The sequence below is a fragment of the Vombatus ursinus genome, unplaced genomic scaffold (assembly GCF_900497805.2).
Source record: "Vombatus ursinus unplaced genomic scaffold, bare-nosed wombat genome assembly UNPS02014798.1, whole genome shotgun sequence".
NCBI lineage: Eukaryota > Metazoa > Chordata > Mammalia > Diprotodontia > Vombatidae > Vombatus > Vombatus ursinus.
The window spans coordinates 11,764,648-11,792,507 of NW_020954576.1; the positions used below are offsets into that span (position 1 = coordinate 11,764,648).

General features: G+C 38.9%; 1 protein-coding gene across 3 annotated transcripts in view; it reads left to right on the forward strand.

The window, feature by feature from the left end:
- LOC114049742 (methionine synthase) overlaps positions 1-27,860 on the forward strand; it is a 134,202-nt gene that overhangs the window by 13,985 nt on the left and 92,357 nt on the right. For all 3 annotated transcript variants that reach the window (XM_027871131.1, XM_027871130.1, XM_027871132.1), the window contains exons 3-8: positions 4,922-5,011; positions 12,587-12,656; positions 14,364-14,456; positions 20,707-20,813; positions 25,548-25,607; positions 25,987-26,081. In XM_027871131.1, the coding sequence (XP_027726932.1) occupies positions 4,922-5,011; positions 12,587-12,656; positions 14,364-14,456; positions 20,707-20,813; positions 25,548-25,607; positions 25,987-26,081 (515 nt within the window). The remainder of the gene's footprint in view (positions 1-4,921; positions 5,012-12,586; positions 12,657-14,363; positions 14,457-20,706; positions 20,814-25,547; positions 25,608-25,986; positions 26,082-27,860) is intronic.

The window sequence follows — 27,860 nt, forward strand, 5'->3', positions numbered from 1 at the left end:
GACTAGCTGTGTAACCCTGGGCAAGCTGCTCAACCTGCCTGCATCAGTTTCCCCAGCTGCAAAATGAAGATACTAATATTACCTACCTTGCGGGGCTCTTGTGAGGTTCAGATGAGAAAATATTTGTAAAGCACTTAGCACAGTACCTAGCACATAGTAGGTGTTTAACAAAAGTTTATTTCACTTAAATGCTTATTCTTTTACCAGTACAGATATGTACTTGCTCTGCAAATTGTAATAGTCTTAGAGGGTTGCCTGGTAGCACTGAAAGATTATGTGACTTGCCCATGGTCACACAACTAGTATTTGTTAGGGGCAGAGCTTGAATTCCAGTTTTCCTGATTCCTAGTTATGTTCTATATCTATTGTGCTATCCTGCCTGTTATTATGCACGTAGTAGGTAACTAATGTCAATGAAATGTGAACATTAACCTTATTTACTACCTCTTAGAAATAAATAATTTTTAACATTGAGAGCTGAGGTGTCAAACATGCAACCCATGGCCCACACTCCCAAATCAGATTAAAATGTAATTGGGAAATAGTTAACAAAAGAAATAAAAATGTAATACAATATAGATGACATTACATTTGAAAACTAAGTCACTGGGTGACCTGCAAGGATCCTTATATATGGATCAGTGGCCCCCCTTTTGAGTTTGACACCACTGATTTGGAGGCCCTCCAGTCTATAATCAATCAACAAATATTTGTTAAGTCCCTACTAGGACTCTCAGTGTGCTCAACACTGGAGATACATGTACTGAGAATTGAATAATGTCTGTTCTCAAGGAGCTTACATTCTAGTGGGAGATAAAACAAGCACATATAAAAATACATGCAGTGTAAATATAGTGAATCAATACAAATATGTCCAAAGTAGTTAAATAAAGGAAGGGGATTATGTGCTATAAGGAAGGGCACCAGCAGATGGGGAGATCAGGAAAGGCTTCGTGAAAATGGTGGAGGGGAGGAGGAAGGAGGGCATTCCAGTTATGTGGGGTAGCAAAGTCTATACATTAGGTTAAAACCTCCAGTTTTCCTTATCCCTTGAAAGAAGGCTCAGATATGGACTTGTTTTGTGGTTAGTGACATGATCTTCAGTTGTGTTTTTTCATGCTAAATAAACGCACAAGCAAGATTGTAGGGGAGATTCACATGAAGGCAGCCATGTGTTGGACTAAAATAATGTTTCATGGACAAAGTTTCTTTAGGTTATATCTTCTAGTAGTGACTGTGAGCCAGATTCAGTAGTAAGCAATTTTTTAAAAAAGATTGTCTGATTTGGATTCCTGGGTAGTTATTTTCTTTAAATTTGAAGTTTTAGCTATTTCCTCATCAGAAAAATCAGGCTTATGTTTTCATGGGAAGAGGTGTGTGTGCTCCCAAGGTACAGTATGTGAAGAGGGGAGAATGAGTTAAAAAACAGCAAATGAGGACAATAACTAATACCTTCTCCAAAAATGTGGTTTGGAAGTTAGGGGATGGACTAGAGCCTGTTGTTAACATAATAACTACCATTTATGTGGGTTTCTAAGTGCTTTACATATGTTACATTTAATCTTTGCAGCAACTCTGTGAGGTAGGTACTAAAATTATTCCAATTTTCTAGATGAGAAAACTGAAGTTGAAAAGTTAAGTGACTTGCCCAAGATCATACAGCTAGTAATTGGCTGAGGCAGGATTTGAACCCTGGAAATGACCAGTATAATTCCACCCTACCCCCAATATCTCCACAACAGAAGAAGACTCCAAGTCTAATATTCTATCTACCATGCCATCTAGCTGCCTAAACATTCAGTTATTTAGTATGTGGTGGGTGTGGATTGTTGATCTATTAAGGTTAATCCTTCAGGAAGGATTAAAATATATTCTGAAATGCATACATGGGGGGACTCAGCATTGGTAAGACACTGTGCCTGGCACAGTATCCCCAGCACCTAGTATAGGGACTTGCATTTGATAGGTCCTTAATGGCTATTGACTTGAATTTGAGGTTGGTTGGTTTGGTTTTTTTCCCTGCCCCTTAGAAATGATGATGGGATCGATACGTTCTGGGTATGTACCCAGAATCTCTTGACCAGTCTGACCAGTGGCCCACAGTGGTGAGACAGCTGCTTGGGGGTTTAGGACAAGAGCCAACTTCCGTGAAGCTCTGAGCCTCAGGGACCCCAGTGACATATCTTATCGTGTCATATGCTGAGCTTGTCCTTTGCGCGCTTAGAAAGCAAAAAGCCCTAGGCATTTGCAGGCAGCTGTCAGCTTCAGTCAGTGCCCGTGGCTTTTTTTCCCTTTGGCTTTTGTGGTCTAATGGGCATGAACAGCAAGGCCCGAGGTCTATAGAAGTTGAAAGAACCTTCCTCCATTGAACAGAATTTAAGGAGATCAGTAATTTTGTCATCCCCAGAAGAGTAGCATTCTGCTTTTTAAAAATAACACTTGAAATCTTAGTTTAAAATTTTTTATCACCTTAATTTCCAGATTATTTTCCCCCCCCTACCTGGGACAGCACAGAATGAAAAATGAAAGAAAAATCTATAGTGCTTTTAAAAGTACTTTATTATATACATTGTAGGTCTGTTCCTGTAACTCCCCCTCTTCCCTTCCCAATTCAGTAAGCCCCAGGGCTGCTGTTATCTCTAGGATCAGATATAAAATCTGGCATTTCAAGCTTTTTGTGATGACCTGGGCCCCTTCCTACCTTTCTGGTCTTCTTTCATTGTACTCCCCATCCATGCACTCCAGGCTCTGGCTACGCTGGCTTACTTGCTATTCCTTACACATAACATTTCATCTCTCTGCATTTGCAATGGCCGTGCCCCCATCCCTGGAATGCTCTTCCCTCCTCCCCACGTCTGCCTGTTAGGTTCCTTGGCTCACTTCACACTAGGCTCAAATCCCACCTTCTGCAGAGGCTTTCCCTAGTCCTCTTAAGTGTCAGTACTTTCCTATTTGAAATTTCCCCTTGATTTGTCTATACCTAGTTATTGACATATTCTCTCATTTATTAGAGTGGGAGCTCTTTTACCTTCCCTTTTATCCCCCACCCCAGCATTTAGCATAGTGTCTAGCACATAGTAAATGCTTAATAAATGTTTTTTGATGAATTTGACTGATTTAGATATAGTCGTTACGTAGGGTACTGGGAACATTGAGGGTTCAGCTCCAGAATTTGAGACTGTCAGAACAAGTCAACCTTTGAAATGGCAGCTAAGAAGATTAATGAATGGGATTAGCCAATTGTAGAAGGTACTCGCCTAGAAATGAGACACTGGTGGCTCCTGGGAACTCTCTCAGCGATACCCTGACCTAAAGAGCAAATAAAGTAAAATAAACAGTGAGCTTTATTCCCTTGTAATGTTGCTTTTGAATGACTGACAAGCTTGACTGACTCAGTCTTGACCAGTCTACAGAATACCATAAAGACGAACAGGGCGTTTCCCAAGATTTCAGAACAAGGATGATGGGGATTATAACTGGTTGTAAAGAAAGTTGTATTGTTCAACATAGAGAAACAGGCAGCTTAGCAGAGGACAAGCTGTGTGCGACTTGGAGTCAAGAGACCTGAGAGTTCTCCTCCTAACTCTTAAGCCCATGAGCTCTGTCACTGAGGAGCCATCACTTAACTGTTCAGAGCCTCAGTTTTCCCTTCTATTAAAAAAAAAACAACTTGTTTTTTTTGTCCCCTAGTTTTCACATTTAATGCTCTAAGTGGGCTATTGCAGTGTGTGTGTGTGTGTGTGTGTGTGTGTGTGTGTGTGTGTGTGTGTGTAGTGATCAGTAAGTGAAATCTCACCCTCCTTCACTTTGTGCTCAATGCTCTTCAGGAGTTGATGGGGCAGCAAGCTGGGCAGGTAGGCCATCTTAGAGGCAGGTAAATAAAGGCCACTATCCTTGGATTGGGTTAATGTGAGGAAAGTGCTTTGTAAACCATGAGGCATTTTAGATAGAAACCATAAAGGGCAGAGGCAGCATGGCGTAATGTGTTTGGAGTCACAAAGACCTGAGTTCAAGTATCACCTCTAACTAATATTGCCTTTGTGTCCCTGAGCAAGTCACTTAAGTTTAAGTCACTTTAAGAAAGTCAGTTTCCTCATCTGTAAAATAGGGATGATGATAATAGTGTTACCTCACAGGGTTGTTGTGAGGATCAAATGAAATACTGTTGTAAAGGACTTTGCAAACCTTAAAGCACTACATAGTTGTTGTTATTATTATTATTATTATTATTATTATTATTATTATTGGGATGATGATGATGAGACATTGATGACTTTGTGGGAATGCTTTAAATAAAACCCCTGGTGGACAGAAGTGTCACTGTTACCTTTTCTGAATTACAAGACTGGCTGGCCAGCGTGTATACTAGCAGGGTCCAGATGGCTGATTAGCAGTGGCAGTGGAATGATGGTGATTTCCAGACCACAGCACCTTCTGTGTCATTTGGATGTCCCTTCTCTTAGTTTACGTTCTCCAGTGGTATTTGGCTAAGTAATAGCTCAAGGGTAGACAGGGTTTCTTCTCCATGTTTTTTGTGGCAGATCTGTGAAAAGATCCGGGCCCAAATGCAACTATACCCAGATTCATAATAGTTCAGACATTTTTTGGGGGACACCTTCTCTGATTGGCCTCACTTCTCCAGCCTCTTTTAGTGTCTGTGTTACTGTGTTTCTAATCCAGAGGCACCATTACATCTTGTAACAGCACTTTTTTATTGTACTTGAGGTGCTCTACTTCTGTGTTTCTTGTCTCACCAGTTGGGTAATGAGCTTCTTGAGGGAAGGGGCTATGTCAGTGCTGCTTTGTATTCCCAGTGTCTCCTGGCACAGGGTCCTTGTACACAGCAGTTGCTTAATAGTTGGTTAGAGATAGGTTGATAAATACTTGTTAACATTGACATGTTATCATTTCTTTTTTGCAGGAGTACTTGATGGCTGGAGCAGATATTATCGAAACGAATACTTTTAGCAGCACCAGAATTGCCCAGGCTGACTATGGCCTTGAACACTTGGTAAGAATTTTATGTTACTTCTTAGCTGAGAAACTTACCAAGTTATGGTACTGTAGTAATTGTATCTCTTTTGCTTTGGTACATGGCAACTCACTCATTTTCTTTTTTTTTTTTTTAAGGTTTATTGCTACATTAAATTTTTTAAAAATCTTATCTTTTGCTTTTATATCACCTTGATTTCCAAATACATCTCTTTTATATCATTTTAATGTCCAAATATGTCTCCCTGTCTGCTTCCCAGAAAACCATTGTTTAAATTTTTTTCATTAAATTTTTCTTTTTTTTAATGAACAGAAATCTACCTTATCTCCTTCCCATCTTCCCCCTTCATTGTGAAAGAAGGAAAAAACAAAGGCCCTATCACAAACATGCAGAGTCAAGCAAAACAAATTCTCATATTAGCCATGTCAAAAAAATATGTCTTATTCTGCACTCTGAATCCGTCACATTTTTACCAGGAGGTGCATGTGTTTCATTGTGAGTGAGATCAGGATTGGTTACTGTCATTCAAAGTCTTAGAGTTACTAAATCTTTCAAAATTATGTTTACAATATTGTCATTGTATACATTATTCTCTCGGTTCTGCTTAATTCATTATTCATTAGTTCCTACAAGTCTTCCCAGGTTTCTCTGAAATTAGGTACTTCATCATTTCTTTTCTTTTCTTTTTTTTTTTTTTTGGCAAGGCAGTTGGGGTTAAGTGACTTGCCCAAGGTCACACAGCTAGTAAGTGTCTGAGGTCACATTTGACCTCACGTCCTCCTGACTCCAAGGCCAGAGCTCTATCCACTGCACCACCTAGCTGCCCCATACTTCATCATTTCTTATAGCACAATAGTATTCCATCTTATACATCTATCAGAAATTGTTGGGCCATTCCCCAATTGATGGGCACTCCCTCACTTTTCTAATTCTTTGTCACCACGAACAGAATAGCTAGAAATGTTTTTGTACATCCTAAGAGTTTGTTTTGCTTAGATTTATTCCCTCCCTTAACCTACCCTTCCTCTTTTACCTCTCCGTCCTTTTCCCCCTTTCTCACCTCTTTCCCTATTGAATGAAAAGCCTTTCTGTGTGTGTGTGTGTTTGTGTGTGTGTGTGTATTTTTCTCTTCTGATTAGTTCACATGATAGTGAGGTTCAGGTATCTACTGTTTCCCCCACTTCCCCCTTACCTTTGTGTGGACTTAGATATGTGCACTTGATTATGTGGGATAATTTTCCCCATTCTTCCTCTCCCTTCCCTCCCGCTAATGTACAGTATTCCTCTTTACCTCCTTTTCCGTTCTTTTGAGATCATCAAAACATAACAGAGCTGCTCCCAGGCCCTCTATTTAATTAGAGTCCCTCTGTGACCCCTGGTGGTGATAGAGTTCTGAGGGGACACATATATCATCTTCCAGTATTAGGATATAAACATTTTATCCTTTTTTTAAGTCCCTTCTGATTGTATGCATGTATTTAGCTTTTTGTATTTGTTGACTCCTATGATTACAATTCAAAGTTTCGATGTGGCTCTGGTCTTTTCGTCAGAAATGCTTCAAGTTGTCTGTTGGTTTAAAGGTCCTTTTTTGTACCTTTAGCGTTTGTCTAAGTAGTAACTCAAGGGTAAAGATTGTCTCGTCTATGTGTTATTGCAGATGATAGTCCTGAAAGATTCATGTGCAAATTCTGTGTTGTCCAGATGTCTGCCGTAGGTCAGACAGCTTTTCCAGGAAGACTTCTCTTATTAGCCTCGCTACTACTCTAACCATTATTTCTAGTTGATATTATACTCTATTACATTATTTTGTAACGTTAACTTTTTAATTATTGTCAAGTTGCTTTATTTTACCCAGTTTTGCTGGTTGTTATTCTTGGTTGCAAGCCCCCATCCTTTTGCCTTTTGGAATATTGCATTCCAAGTTTTTTGTTACTTTATAATGGTGACAGCTAAGTTGTGTGTGATCCTGCCTGTGATTTCTTGTTACTTGAATTCTTTCTTTTTTGACTGTTTGTACTCTTTTTCTTTGATTAAGAACCTCTGGATTTTGACTGGCATGTTCCTGTAAGTTTTCATTTCAAGAGATGACAAGTAGATTCTTTCTATTTATACTTTGCCCACTGTTTCTAAGAAATCTGAGCAGTTTTCTTTTAAGATTTCTTGAAATATGAGATTTAGGCTCTTTATTTTTGGCCATGGCTTTCAGGTAGTCCAATGATTGTTAAGTTCTGTCCCTTCAGTCTGTTTTCCAGGTTAGCTATTTTTGCTATGAGATACCTTACATTTTTTTTCTTTTGATTTTGTTTTAACATTTTTTCTGGTTTCATGGGGTTATTATCTTCTGTTTGGTCCATTCTAGTTTTCAGGAAGTTTGTTGCTTGGTTAAGGTTTTGTACTTCTTGTGACAAGCTGCTAATTTCCTTACCAGTTCCTTTCTCTGTAGCTCTCATTTCTTTTCCAGTTTTTTTATTCTAGCTTTCTCATTTTATTTACAGACATTTTAAAACTCTTGCTTTGTCTCTTCGAGGAATTCTAGTTAACCCAAAGATGTTTTTTTTTGAGGCATTGCTTTTAGATATTTTAGAGTCATTGTCTCCTTTTGAGTTTCTGTCTTGAGTGTCCCTGTCATGATACTGGTTTTTTATTGTGATAATCTTTTTTTTTTGCTCATTCTTCCAGCATACTTCCTGACTTTTTGTACTTGATGTTAGGGCTGGGCTCTGTGTACTTGTGGAGGGAATTTCTGGACTGGTCTTGCTACTGTTTCCTGGGGTATTGACTGGATTTGTGTCTGAGCAATTCATCTATGGGCTTGCCCTGTTTGGAGTTCTAGCGAGCTCCTGCTAGATTCAGTTACCATTAGCCCACTTGACAGCTCTACAGGTGAAGGGTGACAAAACTTTCACCTTTAGTTCCAGATTTCCTGCCCTGGTTATTCCCCTGTATATTTCAAACTGTGTTGGAGCCTGGAACTGGGACCCTGCTCTGTTTCTGTGTCAGATCCAAACGACTGTTGCTTATTTCTGAACTGTTTGGTACACATCCTAGGGTCCAAGACTCTGCTTCATCCTGGAAAGTCACCACAGTCCCAAATTGCCTTTTCAGTCAACCCTGAAGTTAAGACTGGGAACTGTGTAGTGAGCAACAGAGCTGCTCGTTGGTATTTATTCCTGTACCCTCTCCACGGTGGACCCCTTGTTGCTGGATTTGGAACTCTTTGTTTCCTGAGTTGAGTGCTCCATGCAGCTGTTTCTGGTTAGATCCTGTCTTTAGTGCCTGCAGACCTCTGTCTCTGTCTCCCTGTGCCAACTGGGCTGGAAAATGATTCCCTGTCATTTTTTTCCCCTTGGATTTCATGACTAGGACTCTGTCTGGTGCATTTCTTTTAGGTATGTTTGGAAGCACTGGGGAGGTTAGGAGGAGTTTGGCCATATTTTTTCTTGTTGCTCTTCCATCTTTTCTTGCCTCTCCTCAGTGTCATCCCTTGTAACGAAGAATGAGAGAAAGGTGGAAAAACAGTTTAGCAAAACTAACCAACAAATCAACTGAGTCTGACAATGTATCTAGTATTCCACACACATAATCTTTCACCTCTGAATGGGGGGGGGTAGGTACATTTTCTCCTTTGCCATGTTCAAGCTTGACCGTTACAATTCCACAATGTTCAGTGTCATGAGTTTTGTTTTTGTTTTTTCTGTTTTATATCGTTATAGTCATTGTGTATGTTGTTTTCCTAGTTTTGATTACTTCAGTTTGCATCAGTTTGTAGACTTCTTCCCATACTTCTCTGTATTCTTTATCATCATCATTTGTTACATAGGGCAGTAATATTCTATTCCATTCATATAATCAAATTTTGTTTAGGCATTCCCCTAAATGATGGGCAGATGCTTTGTTCCCAGTTCTGTGGTACTTCAAAAAGTGATGTTAAAATAGTAGCCTCACTGCCTAGTAACTCCATCTCCTCTTGTAACAAAGAAGTATCTTAAAGCAAAACAAACAACATGTGATCATGGCTTATAATATACCCTTTGTTCCAAACCTGTAGTTTCTTACCTCTCTGCTTAGAGGAAGAAGGTATGCTGCATCAGCACTTTGGAGTCAGGACAGGTCATTGTGTAAAGCTGAGTTCTGATTTCTTTTTGGGTTGTTTTCCTCTGTATTCTTGTGGTCATGGGATGTATTGTTCTCTTGGTGCTAATTACTTTGCTCTGTACCCGTTAATTTTCAATGGGCTTACTTTATGGGCAAGTGATCATAAGATGAAAGGGATGCTTATTATGTGATAGGCACTGTGTGTGCTGGGTTTTTGTGAGCTATCTTTAGTATCTGGAGGCTGACATGATTTCTTTTAAGCAACTTAGTGCTTCAGTGCTTCCAGTTTTACAAGATGGTGTGGTGTTAATGTGTGGTGCATACCTTAATGCTTTCTTTCTCCTAGAAAATTTGTGTTACCAACTGAAAGCAGAGACAAGAATGCTTTGGCATTCCTTATTTCTCCCCTGGAATAGAGATGTTTTAAAAGACCCCCATATGCCTGCCTTGTTTATAGAGTTAAAAATGAAATGCATGCTAAAAGCTGGTTTATCTGACATTCTGTTTGCTGAAAATCTCTGGAAAAGAAGCATTTTGCTTGTACGGTGATAATTAATGCTTAAGATGATGACAGTGAGACATTCCAGAATTATAAAGCTCTTTCTGGATCATTACATGTTTAAATTATGTTCAGCATAATTTTGTTAGTCCATTTTATGGTCCTATAATTTTAAAAGAATTAGAATATCAGTTCTATTGAATCTTTGCTTTAGGTTTTAGATGTCATCCAGTTTAAGCCTTACCTAAAATATGTTTGGTAGTCCAAATATCCCACGGACCAGATCACAGAATGTTCGAGCTAGGAGGAAATTTAGAGATTATGTAGTCTATTTCTCAACCTGACAGGAAAAACTGAGTCCCAGGGAAGGCAAGTGACTTGACTAAAGTCACACAGTTAGTGAATGGCAGAGCTATGGCTAGAATTCAGGTTACTAGATTCCAGCCCAGGCACATTTCTTCCTGGTAGCCTAAACGTCAACTCTCTATTAACCAGGGTACACCCCATTCCTTGACTGTAACAGATAAAGAGAAAACTTAGAGCAGGGAGTTTCTTTTAAAAGAAAGTTTTTTTTATCAGCTAACTCACAGAATTACAGAATTTTTCAGAGTGGGAAGGGATCTCAGCAAACATCTATTCCAAGGCAGTGTACCCCGAAGTTAGCCTTATTTCAACATACTCCATATATGGTCATTCAGCCTTTGCTTAAAGACTTCCTTTTCTTTTTCTTTTTCTTTTTTTTTTGTTGAGGCAATCGGGGTTAAGTGACTTGCCCGGGGTCACGTAGCTAGGAAGTGTCAAGTGTCTGAGGCCAGATTTGAACTCAGGTCCTCCTGACTCCAAGGCCAGAGCTCTTATGCACTGTGCCACCTAGCTGCCCCTTAACGAATTCCAATGAGAAAGAATCTTTAAATTCCAAATGGCACTTCTGGATAACCTGCTCGTTGGAGAAGTTTTTCCTTACATCAAGCCTAAATTTGCATTTCTGCAACTTCTATCCATTGTACCCATTTCTGCCCCTTGTGGAAGATCAGATTACATTCAATTTCTCTTCTACATGATGCTTCTTCAAATACTTGAACACAGATATCGTGTCTCCTCCTGAAACGTCTTTTCTTTTTTTAAAAATTAGTAACTTTTGGGGAATGGTTCCAAATTACTTTCTAGAATGACTGTACCTATTTATTTCCCCACCAAATTAGAAGAGCAAGGAAGGAAATAATATCTATTGCATTTATGGATATGGGAAGAGTTAATGATCAAAGAAGGGATAGAGAGATTCTTAGAAGTTAAAAGACATTTTTGATTGCATAAAATTTGAAAGTTTTTTGCATAAATGAAACTAATGAAGTTAAAATTAGAAGAATAACAGTTAACTGGAGAGAAATAATTGCTTTATTCGTAGATATTTCCTCATTCCTCTGATTTTTTTAAGACCTTCGTTTGTGACTTTTTATATCTAAATCGTGTGTCTGTTTAGAACTTATCTTTTTTTTTTTTTTGAGTCAGTCTGGGTTGAGTGATTTGCGCGGGGTCACACAGCTAGTAAGTGTCTGAGGTTGGATTTGAACTCAGGTCCTCCGGACTCCAGGGCTAGTGCTCTATCCACTGCACCATCTAGTTGCTCCTAGAACTTATCTTAGTATATTGTGTGAAAGTTGGTCTAAGCCCAATTTTTGCCAAACTTCTTTCTAGTTTTCTCAGAAGTTTTTGTTGAATAACATGTACTTGTGTTAGTAGTTAAGGGTCTTTTGTGTTTATTGAAAACTGTGTATGTTATTTCCCTAGTTTGTATCTAGTCTATACCTAGTTATGTAGTTAGTCTGTGTGTTATATATCTGTCTGTTTCACTGATTGATTTCCCTGTTCTTTAACTAGTACCAAGTAGTTTTGATGATTACTGCTTTGTTTTGTAGTTTGAAGTGAGACCTCTTTACTCCAAGCTAATGTGCCCAGTTCTTTAATAAATTCTCATAGGTTATGAATGAAAAGCCTTTCACCATCTTGGTTACCTTCCTCTGAATTCTCTCTAGCTTATCACTTTCCTTCTTAAAATGTGGTTCCTAGAACTGGACATACTACAGCAGATATGATCTAACCACAATATAGACCTTAGTGGTGTTCAGTCATTTTTCAGTCATGTCCGACTCTTTGTGACCCCATTTTGGGTTTTCTTGGCAAAGATACTGGAGTAGTTTGCCATTTCCTTCTCCAGCTCATTTGACAGATAAGGAAACTGAGGCAAACAGAGTTAAGCAACTTGTCCAGGGTCACACAGCTAGTATTTGAGACTAGATTTGAATTTGAGTCTTCCTGACCCCAGGCTCAGCACTCTATCCGTTGTGCTCCTAGCTGTCCATAAAACATTTTGGATACTTCTTGCATAATTCCAAACTGCTTTCCATACTGGTTGGACCAATTCATAGTTTTATTAATAATGTGTTAGTGTGCTCATCTTTTCACGACCCTTCCAACATGGACTAGTTTCATTTTTTGTCATCTTTGCCAGTCTGCTGGTTCCTGGGTAAAATGTAAGAGCTATTTTGATTTATGTTTCTCTTATTAGTAAATTGGAATATTCTTTCATATAGTTATTAATAGTATGCAGTCCTTTCCAGAGCAGTTTATTCATCAATCAAACATTTATTATATATCTGCTATATGCCAGGCACTGTTCTGGCAAAACAAAGAGGCGAAAGACAGTCCCTGCCCTCAAGGTGCTTACAGTCTCATGGGGGAGACAACATGCAAACAAATATCTATAAAGCATGCTAAATACAAGATAGGAAATAATTAACAAAGGGAAGGCAATGGAATTATGAGGGGTTGGGGAAAGCTTCTTATAGAAAGTACTTTGACCCTTTATTGAGGACGGTACTGTATTATTTGAGAGTTAGCATTAATACAGTATGTTGCTGTGATAATCCCTTCATTTGCCTCTTTTCTTTTCTGCGGGGGAGAAATGCAGGGAAGAATAATATTTGCCATTTCTTTTTAAGGCTTATCGACTGAACAAATGTTCTGCAGAAGTGGCTAGAAAGGCAGCAGATGATGTGACTTCCCAAACAGGTAAGGGACTCTTTCTCATTCTCTGTCTCTCCACCCCTTCTCCCCCCTTTGCTCCTAGGAGGACCGTTTGTCTTTCTTCTCCTTACTAGACTGTAAGCTGGTTATCTTCTATTCATTTTAACTGTGTGACACTTTGACCTGGCATCTGCAGTCCTATTACATGTTAACTCTGTAATGAGGGCCTTGGCTTCCGTATGTATTTAGGACTGAGTGGCTTTTTTTCCTCCTCTTTTCTGGAAGGGCATTATCAGACTGATGAAATGGCAGCTTCCCATTTAGATTACCATTAGAATGTTTTATTTGGCAGTTTTCTGGTGTTATCCTTCCTTCTCTCCCTCCTCCTTCCTCCCTCTCCCTCCCTGCAAAGTGATTTGCTTGGCTGGATAAAGAGAGGCTTTGATTTGGATATCCTTCACATTGTGTAGCTCGATGTCCTTGAATGCTCTGCACTGCATGGAGACGTGTAATCAGATACTGCAGTGCTAGGACTCAGGAAGATGTGTCTCTAAGCAGCCCCCTGCCCGCCACTAACGCATTTAGGTAGCAGCTTGAAGTAGGGGTGGGGGGATTGGATGCCAGGTGGAGCCTCCAGATTTGTTATATTGCCACCATAAGAGAGCTTTTGAAGGAGGAATGTCAGGTGTTTATATGCATAGCATACTAATGAAAGCCAAGGCAATTTATGGGGGAACTCTGTTTCAAAGTTCATGGTAACATATAGCAGGTTGCCCAAACACGCACAGGTCTTCAGGATGTTGGTCCAGCTGTAGGAGAGGGAAATGAGATTTTTTTCCCTCCTTTGTATGCGTTGTGTAGTTCAACTTTAGAAAAGATAAAGGCAACACAGGTTTTATTGTTTTGTTGTTTTTTTTTTCCAAAAATGTCAAAAATCTGTGGCTTATTAAATAGCTATATTCACCCAGCTTTTCTAGTTGTATTGTGACTCAGAGTCTGGAGCCTCAGGTTAATGAATGGTTAAGATCAATAAAAAGTGATAAATTATGTGATACTTTTGACTTCTGTTTAGGGGGAAATGAACTAAAATGATTCTTATGCTCTAAATATCCAAAAGCTGTCAGAGAATATGTTGCACACAGAAAAATCAAAGGATGCCTTCAAATTAAAGGATTATTCAAACAAATGTGAATGTGTTAAATCCTTTTTCATTCATTGATTCCTGATTTCCTAGTTTTGTAAGTTTCTGAGATGATTGTTATTCAAAGATGATTATTAGATGTACTCACCATTTGTTTGTAAGCTCCTTGGGGGCAGGGACTGTCTTTTGCTTCCTTTTGCATCCTCTGTACTTAGCACAGTGTCCGACACATAGTAGGTGTTTAATCAGTGTTGATTGATTGATTGAAGATGAGGAAGGATTTCAAATATCTGGCACATACTAAATGCTTAAATGTTGATTGATTAGATGAAAGTATTATTTTTATTACATTAAAAGTTATGGAAATGCTTGTTTTATCCCATAAGTTAAAAATAAAATAAATAAAAATTTAAAAAAAATACTATTTAGTTTAAAGTCAACAAGGATTCTTTAAGATTATATGATGACCAGACAATAACCCTGCAGTGGTGATGGCATAGGTTATTCTGACTGGTGTGAAGTTTTATTAACTTGTAGCCAGGCGATTGCGATTCCATACAGTGATTGAACAACTTGAAAATTCATCTTTTTCTTTTTTTCTGTTTTCAAAGGGATTAAGAGGTTTGTAGCAGGGTCCATAGGTCCCACCAATAAGACCCTCTCTGTGTCCCCCTCTGTGGAAAGACCGGATTACAGAAACGTTAGTGAGTATTTTTTTTTTTCTGCTTTAGCTTGCTTTTTGGATTGTGCTGATGTTGTGATTACCTCTCTCTGAAGGCTACAGAACCTTTCAAAGCCCCCCAAAGTGAGACTTATTTTCTTTCTCTTTTTGTGCCCTTTTTCTTCTTGTCTCTGTCTGGATTATGCTAGCCCAAAATGATAGATACAATTGTCCTCACTTTTTTAATTCCAAGAACATCTTTAGGCCCATTTCCAAAGGAGTAGAGTATAATTCTTTCGTGTGTTCTTTGCCACCTTCTCCGTACCCCCGTTAGTTTTAGTTTTCTCATTGTCTGAGGCCAGTCTTGGGATAGTAATTGGATCTTAGTCTGTTCATTTGGCACATTATTTATCTTTGTAGTTCCATTCTCCCTTTGCCCTGAAGAAATTGACATCTTTCCAGTTGTTACAACTAATGTGAGATAGAAAAAGGGGAAGGAAGCTGCTTTGGGTGGTTGGAGTTAGCTACTTGCGTTCTGATGTCTTTTATGTGTATAAGTGTGTGTATTATTTGTCCCATGAAAGCTTAAGATTCTTGAGGACTAGGACTATGCCTTTTGTTTGCTCTGTCCGTCTAGGTACCATGTATTATAAGGCTTAATGCTTTTTAAAAGTACATTTTTGATGATGACTTTTACTTTTAAATCACTTTTATTTCCCAGTGTATTACTCTTCTCTCTCCCTCCCAGAGAGTCATCCTTTATGAAAAAGAATAAAACAGAGGAAAAAGCAACAGTTCAGCAAAACTATGACATTATATGTAGTGCTCCACACCCATATTCTTAAACATTTGCAAAGAAGTGAGAGTCGAGGTGTCTTTCCTTTTGGGCTTAATAAATGTTAGCTATGGTCAGTTAGTTGGTGCAGTGGATAGAGAGTTGGGCCTGGAGTCAGGAAGACTCCATTTCCTGAAATAAAATCTGGCCTCAGACACTTAACTAGCTGTGTGACCCTGCAGGTCACTTAACCCTGTTTGCTTCTGTTTCCTTATCTGTCAAATGAACTGGAGAAGGAAATGACAAACCACTCCAGTATCTTTGCCAAGAAAATCCCAAATAGGGTCACAAAGATTTGGACACGACTGAAATGACTGAACAACAACAAAACAGCTAGTTTAGGACCTATTAGGCCATCGTATCATTTTTAAGGGTAAATAAGGAACTGGACCTAGGGTCAGAGGACCTAAGTATAGTCCCAGGTCTGATGCTTATTAGCTTAAATTAGAGCCACTGACTGCAGGATTTATAATGCGAGCTCCTTGAGTTTGAGGAATTTAAGAAGGAAGAGACTTGTTAAATTTATCCTACCCATTTCAAGTCCTTTTTTGGCAAATGCCTTCAAAATGAGTGACTTAGTAACCTAAGTGTCTACACTAGGGAAGGGAAAAGGAAACCCATGAACAAGATTACATGCCAAAGTAGATTTATTAAAAGATTTTCTTTGTAGCAGACTGGAGGCAGGAGTTCGGGTACTTTGGAACTCCCAATCTATGTGCAGATGGGGTTTGTGTTGTGGTAGCTCCAAAGATGGTTTTCCACCTTTCCCTTGTTATATAGGAAAGATCCCATCTCTGATGCTTCTAAGATATGCCTCCTCCTTTTTTGGGGAGTTCCAGGATGGTGATTGGTAGAGCATAGCGTGTCCAATCTGCTACCCAGCAGGTCCAGAGCTACACTTTTGGATCTTTGAGCACAGTAATTGGTTGAAAGAATGATAATGATGAAAATTACCCAGTGTTAACTAAAAAGAGGGATGTGTAGAGAATCTTGTCCATGATGCTAGGTACAGTGAGGCCATCTGGGACCTTTATCTATGAAGATATTTGGGGGAAAAGGAGAGACCAAAGTTGGTTTTAAGAATGAAAGCAAGAAAGTGAGGAGTAATTAACACTTACAGGATACATGCCAATTATCTGGCAGGTGCCTGGAGAATGTCCTTGGATTGTTCCCTGGTGGAGGAGGAGTCAAAAGCCTTTACAGAGGTGCTTAGGGGTTTTTCCATTGGGATTCTACTTTTGAAATGCTAACTTTGATTTTATGAAGGAGGAAAAATAAAATTTCCATGTACATGATTCTAACAAAGGAGAAAGATTTTACTATTATGTATAGTGGATAGGCACTAGATCTGTGATTTCATTGGTAAAGGGAACTCCCAGATGAGGGAGCTCTCTTTACCAAAGCATGACATCTCTTTTTCTGCGTCTTTTTAATCTTAGACGATTCCCTTGAGCGCTGAGAGGTTTAGTGATTTGTGCAGGGTCCCCCAGCCGATATGTGTCAGAGGTGAGACTTGAACCCAGATCTTTTTGACTCCAAGGCTGGCTCTTTATCTCCTATGACACCTTCCCTTACTTATATATAAATGGGCACATTCATGTCCATAGCAAACAGTCTTAATTTACTTACATTCTCTAGAGTGAGGAAGGATATTGCTAATATTAACAGTGTTCTAAGAAGCAACAGTATATCCTTATATGCATAATTATGAAGAAGTATAGAACTACATGGGCCAAATAAGTATAGAAAGCATTGTAGCAGTTAAAGATTTGTTAGCTCTTCCATATGGCTAAGTAATCCTGGGCAGGCCACTTAACCTCTCTCAAGTCTCAGTTTTCTTATCCATAAAATGGATATAATAACTTTTTTTAAACTTTATAGTGGTGCACATTAAAAGATATAATATGTATTTATAAATCTTGTTGAGTTGTTTTAGTTGTGTCTTACTCTTTGTGAACCCATTTGGGATTTTCTTGGCAAAGATAGTGCAATGGTTTGTCATTTCCTTCTTCAACTCAATTTACAGATGAGGAAACAGAGGCACACAGGGTAAAGTGACTTGCCTGGGGTCACACAGCTCCACAGTGTCTGAAGCCAGATTTGAACTCAGGAAGGAAGATAAGTCTTCCTGACTTCAGGCCTGACATTCTCTCTACTGTGCCACCTAGCTGCCCATTTATAAACCTTAAGGTGTTACATAAATACAAACAATTATAAAGGGTTTCTGGCTCCTAATATAGGACTGACCCTTCACTTCGTCCTACTTTTGTCCTGGCAGTTTTTTAATAAATGAAGCCTGCTTTTTAACTAGGTCACTTTTTGGATTTCTTTGTTAGAATTGAATTTTGCAAGACCTTTATAATTGTCTGATAAAAGAGGATTTAATTATAAACTCTGGGTCACCCAAGGGAGTAGAGATATTTTACTTTAAAACATATATGGATGATGTTGAAATCTTAATTAAGCTAGTCTCTCCTTCTCCAAACCTTTATGCCTATAGTTGCTAATAGGAAGGAAAATCACCTTTAAAGCAGGCTGTATTCTCTGTTTTTTTGCCTACCTTTCTATAAAGGCAGGGAAAATGACAGAGGAACAAGCAAAGAACAAAAATAATCCACAAATAGAATTATTGATTTTGAGTTGGTAAGACTCAAACTGTGGGTTTAAAGGCTGTCTGCCACCCAAAGACTTTCCCAGCCAAACAAACTTGTCACTGAACTGTGTGTGGGTGCCTCTGCCATAGTGATGAGGCTTCTATAACCTAAGGAAGTTTATTATCGGTATTGGGGAGAGTGTTATTAAAACTATTTGTCTATTGCCCACTCTTCCCTTAGATTAATTGAGCTTGCATGCTATAAAACCCTGAGATCCTCTTCAGACACATCACTGTCTAGCAAGATGCTTCCCCCATCTTGTACCTGTAAGGTTGATTTTTTTTGACCCTGTGAAAGACTTGGTTTCTTTGAATCAATTCTTGTCTTACTCACTCAAGTTGATTTTGAGGTTGATTGAAGAGTTAATAGCTCTCTGTTTTGGGTAAATTCATTTTTCATGCATTTGATTAAGATTTACAGGGCTTCCTGAGGAAGGGAGATGACTAGAGCAGGTTACATGGTGAGGACATGTAGGCATTGCAGAATCTCCCCCAGCAGTCTGCCAGCACACCTCGGGTTTTACCTAGCTTTTCTCTTTTGGCAGTTAAGTGATTTATTCGTAGAGGTGTCAGCATGTAGGGATCTTAAATCCAACTTGAGTCATTTTTCCAGATGAGCAAAGGCAATTTTTAAAAGTGTAGAGAATTTGAACAGGCTAAAATTAATGGTTGTTTGAGGGGCCATCCAAAGGTAGGGGATGCAAAAGAACATTCTTATTATTCTAGAGGATGTAAAAGAACATTCATGTTCTTACTGTTTTTAAAAGAAAGTGAGATAGACAGTAAAGGGAAGTGTAACAGTTTGTTTTTGAACAGGGCAGCAGATATGTCCCTCTTCATTTTTGGTTTGTGGATTAGAACTTGAGAAAATTTCTTTGCATTTTGGGGCTGAGTACTGGAGGAGGTGGGTAGGAGACAGGGTCAGGACTTAGGATTTGTATTTCCCCAGTTCCTTTCTCTATTTATTATAATATCCAACTCGACATGGTGGCAGGCACCTGTAAATTCCTGCTGTGAGGAGGACTGAGGTTGGCATTTCTCTTGAATTCAGGTGTCCTAAGCTTCATAAGGGCTAAGCTGATAGGGTATTTACTTTAAATGTGGCACTGATATGGTAAGCCTATGTCAGTAGGGGGACTACTGGGCTGCCTGAGGAGGGGACAAGATGGCTCAGGTCAGAAATGGAGCAGATCAAAGCTCCTGGGCCTCTCACTTGTGGAATTGGACCAATGAGTGGCTGCCATACTTCAGACTGGGCAAGGTAGAGAGGCCTTGTCTCCAGAAAACCAACCAACCAACCAGACAAACTAACAAACCAAAAAAAAAAAACCCATCCAAACTAAGACTGGGATCACCAGGTAGCTCCTTCACCAGAATTGGAGTGGTGAGATGAAGGCACTTGGTATTTCCCAGAATGATGTGATATAGGAGATTACCTGTTACTAGGCCATCTTGGGAAAAAATGTGGTTGCAACAGAACCAGCTTAGGAAAAAGACTTGGAGGCCTAAATCTTTGTTGTTGGTTAGTTGTTTAGTTGTGTCTGACTCTTCATGACCACATTTGGGGTTTTCTTGGCAAAGGTACTGGCGTGGTTTACCATTTCCTCCTCTAGCTCATTTTACAGATGAGGAATCTGAGGCAAACAGGGTTAAGTGATTTGTCCAGGGTCACACAGCTGATAAGTGTCTGAGGCCAGATTTGAACTCAGGAAGATGAGTCTTCCCAGCTGTAGGTCTAGTGCGCTGTCCATTGCACCACCTAGGATCTGGCTGATAGAATTCATTCATCATTGATTTGTTTTAATAAACACTTATCTTGTCACAATGAAGAGCAAAAGGAGAATCTTTGGATGTAGCAAATAAGACAAAAGAAATGTTTGGACTCTTGATCTCCTACAGCTCCACTTATTAATATCATTAATTTGCTCATATTTACAAAGTGCTTTCCTTACAGTAATCCTGTTAGGTACAAGGAAGCTGAGGCTAAGAGGCGTTAAATGGCTTACTTAAGTCACATGGTCAGGGTCAGAGTCAAGATTTAAACCCAGTTCTTCTCAGGCCCAGTTTTTTGGGGTTTCTGTTACATTAGGCTCTTTCCAATTTTACAGGAAATTTCTAGGAAATCAGACTCAGGGCTGAAGTGACTGAACATTTTAAGTTTGGTCTCAGTGCCTTAACATATAGGGAAGCCCCCTCTTTATAATTCTGATGATAAGGGATCAAGCTAACGTCTTGGTGATATTGTATCATATAGGGGACCCCCTTTATAATTCTGATTAAAGGGATCAAACAGTATCCTTGTGATATTACTTGTTTTATGTTTCTCTGTGGCATATGGAGCTTTCATTGCATGTAGCTGTTAAGTTTGAGAAGACACATCAACCAATATTATCTGTAAATCCATTTGGCAGACTTCTATTGTACTTATGCTTTACCTATGTACTCAGGTCTTACTTGATTTATTAAAAACCATCTCTTACATGAAGCAGAAAATCTATTTTATAGCCAGAAAGAGCAAGCCCCAAATGCTAGTCATTCTCTCCTGCACATCTAATGATTATGCAGGCGACCTTATATTTGTTTTTCTGTGTTTGCACAGGTGGATCACAAGTCTCTGCACCATCTTATACCTATGACTTGCAAAGAGTAGTGATGCCCTTGAACTCTGCAATTTAAATACATGGTTCACTCATGCTGAAGGTTTTTTTTTTTTTTTCCCCTGGGATAGACTCAGGACTCTCCACGTGGTGGGTGTTCAGTAAATATTTGATGACTGATGTGCCTTGTTTGGTTTCTGTTTTTCAGCCTTTGATGAACTAGTTGAAGCTTACCACGAACAAGCCAGAGGACTTCTAGATGGTGGAGTTGACATCTTATTGGTAGAAACTATTTTTGATACTGCCAATGCTAAGGTGAGTTTAGGGAGGAAAATTTGGTTGCAGGAAGGAGAAAAGACCCTCTCAATTTAGTAAGAAGGCACTCATACCGCTTATTGAGTTAAGCACCATCCTTGTTTTCATCCTCTGTAAATTGTTATTATCATAAATATGTAATAAATATGTAAAATGTTATTATCATGAATATGTAATAGAGACCAGAAAACAAATTTCCCCAAAAACAATTTCTCCTTAAATTTTAGAGTATAAACATGATAAAACATGGGTTAAACTAGTGGAGGTGAACCCATCACATGGAAATCTCAGATCTATCAAAGTGATGCAGCTTTTTTCATTAAAGGGGTCTAATAGCTTTCAATTCAAGTTTATCTCCCGTTTTCTGAAAGAGATGTATTACTAGGTTACTTCTTTGTGGAAAGTCCTTTCTTTTTCTTTTTTCTTTTTTCTTTTATTTATAATTAGCTTCCTATTTATCTTCTTATTGACTTAGTTATCATTTTAGTTGCATTACATTCATTTCTTTTGGTCAAGGAGATAGCTACTAACAACAAATGTATTGGAGGATCATGGTATTTAAAGGAATGGTTTTTATAAAGCACTCAGTCCTTTTGTAAAGTGAATAATCATTCCTTGTTTGGTCAACTTTGAAAGTTGACATTGATATATTATGTTTTCTTATAGCTGTCACACCTTTTCAAAAAAACCAGCTAATTTTTAAAAAAGATTTATTATGAACAATATTGAACTTCATTATCATCAATTAAACTTGCTTTGCCACTTTTTACATTGAAATAAATGAAATTTATTACATAAAGTGTCATAACAATTTTTCATTTGCTTTCTGTTTCCATCAGTTTTCTCTGGTCCATTCATTCTTATTCACTTTCCTCTTATGTATTCATGCTTGAGAGGCAGTGTGGCACAATGGATTGAGAGCCAGCCTTGGTTTTGGAGGATGGGTTCAAGGTCTGTCTCTGACACATGGTAGCCGTATGCTCTTGGGCAGGTCTCTGAAGGAGCTCTCTTAAGACTATAAGATACAAATAAGGTGCCAGTCTACATTCATAGGGGAATTTTTTCATGGGGAGCTTCCTCAGCTGATGAAATCATGGATCCAGTCAGAATGTAGTCATAGTTACATCCACATCTATTGTTGAACATATACCATGAGAGTAATATATTAAAAAAAAAACCCTTGGGGGAAGCTAGGTGGCACAGTAGATAGAGCTCTAGCCTTGAAGTCAGGAGGACCTGAGTTCAAATGTGGCCTTAGAAACTTGACACTTATTAGCTGTGTGACCCTCGACAAGTCACTTAACCCCAACTGCTCACCAAAAAGCCAAAAAAAAATCCTAACTCTACAAAGATATTCACAAAAGTATTGTTTGTAACTTTAGATAATTGGAAGCAACTAAAATGTCCAATAATTGGGGAATGTTTAAACACATTTTGGTACATTAATATACTGGAGCTGTTAAGACAGATAAGAGTAAAGATTTTGAGGAAATATTGAAAACCTCCAGAATTAAGTTTTAAAAAGTTTTATTGATATCTTTTTTACACTTATTTCATTTCTGTATATACACCTCAATTTTCTTCTTTGACCATCCCTTTCAACAACAACAACCAAAAAAAGCTAAGGAAGATGAATAATCATTTCTAAGATGAATAACAACACTTTCTAAGTATCTGTGACCCAGTCACTGGATTTGAAGATGAAACGGAACTCTGACCTCCAGAGACCGAGTTTGACTCAGTGCACAGGGTACACTCTGAGTAGATTGTGGAGGTAGTGTACAGTACGTATTGTACGCTTTGTCCCTGATCCCTCACCTCTCTTCTGAAGGAGAGGAGGGTCACGGAAGCCTAGGTTTGTAGCTGCTCTATAGGCCAACCCCCTTTGTTCAAAGTCACACATATAGCGATAGAGATAGAATTTGAACCCAAGTTCTTTGGCACCAAATCCATGCTTCATTATCTGTTTTTTGGGACCAAGAATGGTCCTTGAAATTAGAATTTGGCCTCTCCTTAGTGTTGTTTTCTTTTTTCATTATTTTAGTCATTATATTTATTCTTCTCCTGGTTTTGCTTAAGTTGTATCATCAATTCATTAGAAGTTTTCCTGTGATTCTTTGAATTTCTTATATCCGTTTTTTTCTTTAATTCTATAATACTCCATTACATAGGCAGCAAGGTGGCTCAGTGGATAGAGCACTGGTCCTGGAGTCAGGAAGACCTGAGTTCAAGTCTGGCCTCAGGCACTTCCTAGCTGTGTGACCCTGGGCAAGTCACTTAGCCTCTGTTTGCTTTAATCCACTGGAGAAGGAAATGGCAAATCACTCTAGTATCTTTGCCAAGAAAACCCCATGGACGGTATAGTGAAACACAACTTGAACAACAATGACAAATTCTATTACATTCATATCCCACAGTGTGTTCAGTCATTCCCCAGTCGTGCCCACCTCCTTTGTTTCTGGTTTTCTTTTTTACTATCATAAAAAAAATGCTGCTATTAATATTTGATTTTTTTTTTTGCTTGAGGTAATATACTTGAAAAAGCCTTAAATTAGGAGGAGTCAGAAGACATTTAGGTTCTAGTCCTGGTCACTTAATAAACTAATTATGAAACCTTGGACAAGTGAGTGTGAGCCTCTATTTCCTTACCTGTAAATATAGGAGGAAATAATTCCCTCCCTGCCTACCTCACTAGAGTTATTATAAGGCTCAGATGATAGGATGCACTTCAAAGCCTTGTGTTCTACAAATGTGATGACTGAGACATTTTATTCCATATTGAAATTTGTATTGAATTGCAGTATATGCCAGTCATAGTATCTTTCCATGCAGACATACTTCCTAAGTTCTGTGGAAAGAGAACTTAAATCATAAAATTTTAACATTGGAAGGGACCTTAGAAGTCATCAGATTCAACCTCTTGTACAATATAGGAATGTTTTATGTAGTATATCTGATAAATGGTTACTTAGGCTCTGCCTGAACTCTTTGAGACAGCTTGTGGTTCTGTGGTTGAACACCTGAAAACATACCCAGAAGTGGATCTCTCCAGATGTGGCCAGATTGTGGGTTCAGAGTGTAGCAGGAGCAGGTATTCCCTCCCTTGATCCAAATGCCATGCTCCTGTTCCCGCCTTCAGAGATCACAGTAATTTTTTGAGTCTTGTCCTTTGGAAGCTGTGTGGTACTATGGAAAGGAGTACATGCTCTGAAGTCAGAACATTTGGCTTCTAACACTACCTTTTATTCTTACTACCTAGCTCACTCTAGGTAAGTCACTTAATTCCTTTGGGCCTCAATTTCTTCATCTGTAAAATGATGGGGCTAGAGTAGATTGCCTCAGAGATGGTTTCTTCCAGCTCTAGATCTCTAGTCCTATGTATGTATTATATAGAGAGATATAGAAAGCAGAGTGACTTGTTTTTTAGATATGTTTGTGTGTGTGTGAGGTGTCTGTGGGCAGGGGAAAAAGAAGAGCTTTTTTTTAGATTTTCAAGAGGAAATGATCTTTCTGGGGGTGAAATTTCAGCCAGCATTTATTTTGTTTTAATATCCACAGTGGTCATGCTTGAGATGTATGATATAAATTTGCAATATGTAAAAGTTATAATTGTCAGTAGTTATGTTGGCAGTCATATTAGTTACAGTTTTCTGTATCTCCCTGAAGACAAGAGACCGATTGATACTCTACAAATCCCTATACACTTAGTACCGTGCAGAGTACCCAGGGATGCTTGATAAATATTGCTTCCCTGAATTTTTGGTGAAGTATTGTCACTCGTCCCTTCTATGCCTCCTTCTCCCTGAAACTTAGAGTATACGTTCTGTTGTGGCATTACAATTCTTGCACTCAACGTAACTGAACCCTAGCACTCTTGAATTCTCCCCATATGCTTAGGACAGTGCCTTACATATAGCATGCACTTTAAAAGTGTTTATTGAATTGAACTGTATGTAAGCTAGCTGCTTTCTGAAGATAGCAGCATGTAGCCCAGGGAAGAAAGGGTTATGTTTTCTTATGGACAGCAAGAGAGGATGACATCCCAATTTCCCAGGTTTTTCTCACTTTTACCTTGTTTTAGTAGGAAATGGGTGGACGTGGAACATTGTTCTTCAAATGTTCATTAGTTTCTTATGATTGGTCCATTTCCCATATGTGGCTCATCTCCAAGATGGTTAACTTTATTTTTTTTTAATTTAGTATTTTATTTCTGCCCAATTACATGGAAAAATAATTTTTAACATTCATTTTTAAAATTTTGAGTTCTAGATTCTTTCTATCCTTCCCCACCCCCCTCATTGAGAAGGCAAACAACTTGATATAGGTTATACCTGTGTGTTCATGCAAAACATATTTCCATATTAGTCATGTTGTAAAAGAAAACAGACAAAAAAACCCAAGAAAAATAAAGTAAAAACGGTATGCTTCAATCTGTATTCAGACTGTATCGGTTCTTTAATGGGGATAGATAGCATTTTTCATCATAAGTCCTTCGGAGTTGTCTTGGATCATTGTATTGCTGAGAATAGCTAAGTCATTTACAGTTGATCAAGATGGATAACTTGAGATGTTAAAGATGTGATCCATCTCTGCCTTCAGAGGACTTGCAATCATTACACATGGAAGTAATATAAAAAAAAGAGCTGAGGCTTTTAGAATCAGAAACTCATTCTCTGCTACTGACTAGATTGATTTGACCTTGAAGTGAAGCTCAAAAATCTTGTTTTCCTATAGGCAGCCTTGTTTGCACTCCAGAAACTCTTTGAAGAGGGTTATGATCGCCGGCCTATCTTTGTAAGTTAAAAAGTTTATTTGTTTCTCAGAAGATACATTTTGTTCTTCTCTTTGAATTGAGGGCAGGTGTGGGAATGGAAAGACTTCATCTTATGGGACCTGTGTCTGTCCTGTCTGGGCCCTCTTCCCTCTGGTCTGACAAATGGTGAATCTTTTGTCCCTAAAGCAGTGAGGTTTTATGACAGAAACTGGGGTGGAGGAAGAGGGAAAAGTAGGGTCACAGTCCTTCTTTTATGGTATATTTTAAGGCTGGCCTTAGCATAGAAGTATTTTCTTTGAGTTCAGGGATCTTATCCTTTTATTGAAACAAATGCAGAGAGTATGCTTATGACATGTTGTATTTGTAGTTTTAAATTTGACCCTGCTTTTTAAAATCCAGGTTTCAGGGACTATTGTGGATAAGAGTGGGCGAACTCTTTCTGGACAGACGGGAGAGGCATTTGTCATCAGCGTGACCCATGCAGAACCACTATGGTGAGAGAATAGTCTTTTTTTCACTCAGTTTTCTTTGTTCAGAGGGAAGAGACTGTTATTCATCTTTGTCTTTGTTCCTAGCACCTACTGAGTGCATTACACGTTTAGTGTATGCCTTAAGTTTTTATTGGTGTCTTGTTTTTTACATCATCAGTTTCCCCAACATCCCTCCCCCTCTCTTTCCCATAGATCCATTTCAGATAACAGATAGTTTGCACACTTGCTGTTTATTGAATTGAAATGTATGTAAACCAGCTACTTTTTGATGAGAGCATATTTAGGCCAGGGAACAGAGTATTTCTCATGTTTTTTTCTCCTGACACTGCCACCTGGTGCAAGCCCTTACCACCTCACACCTGGACCATTGTAATCTCCTGCTGATGGGTCTGCCTGCCTTGTATCTCTTTCCTATTCTAATCTGTCCTCCATTCAGCCACCAAAATGATTTTCTTAAAGCACAGGTCCGTCCATGACCCCCCCCCATCCCTAAACTCCAGTGACTTCCTGTTGGTTCCAGGATCAAATATAAAATCCTCTTTTTGATGTTCAGAACCCTTCATCCCCTAGCCTCCTCCTACCTTTCCAGCCTCACTCCCCACCATGTAGTCTTTGATCCAGTGACACTGGCCTCCTACAAGACAACCCCATCTCTCTGCTCCAGGCATTTTCTCTGGCTGTCCCCCATGCCTGGAATATTCTCCCTCCTCTGGCTCCTTCAAGTTGCCACTAAAATCCCATCTTTGAGAAGATTTTCCCAACCAACTCTTCTTAAAATTTTAGTGCCTTCCTTCTCTTTATTATTTCCTAAATACCAGATGTAAAGCTTGTTTTTATATACTTGTTTGTTGTCTTCTCCATTAAGTTGTGAGCTACTTGAGGACCAGGACTGACTGTCTTTTACTTTTCTTTGTATCCTCTGTGCTTAGTGCAGTGCCTAGCACATAGCAGGTCCTTAACAAATATTTATTGACTGACTGACTGACTGACTGACCGACTGGTCAGCAAGAGGGGATCACCTCCGTATTTTCCAATAACTAAGTGGCTCAGTAGATAGAAGGGTGAATTTGGAGCCAGGATGACCTGAGTTCGCGTCCTGTCTCAGATATTTACTGTGTAAATAAATAAAGGGTCACTTATTGTGACCTTTTCTTGGCTTTACCACCTACCTTCTTACTAATTTTCTGGTGAGAATCAAATGAGATTAACATATGTAATGAGCTTTGCAATCCTTGTTGTGTAAATGCTGCAGTATTATTTTCTCCATTTTACTTCAGTCGTCTCTTGGGTCTATTCCAGCTTTCTTTTCTTTTTTTTCACTCTAGCAGGTGACTGGGTGTGGTTTTAGGGGCCATGGAAATCTGTGCTGAGCTTTTCTGATTTTTGTCTCCCCTCCCCGCTATGCTCCCAGAAGGCTTCTCTCTGATAGACTTATTTCAGAACACGAATGTGTCTGATTTCTTTGATGTAGATACTTCTGCCAAGGGTGCAGATCACAACCCATCTGTGTCCTCTCATTCTATGGGACTTTTGACCGCATTGTTTCCTAATTCCTCAACTTTTCATGGCCCTCCTCACTTAAATCCAGTTCACTTTCAAGTCATGACATCACCTTCCTGATGTCATGGTCCTCTTTGAGAAGGAAGGACAAACAACAAGTTACCCTGCTTCTCAATTCCTTGGGGTCTTCTAGTGGTTCTGATGTCATACAGTGGGTATCCCTGGAGCACTGGGCTGTTTGTCAGTTATTCCTAGTTTATGCTTCATATCTAGTCCCCCTTT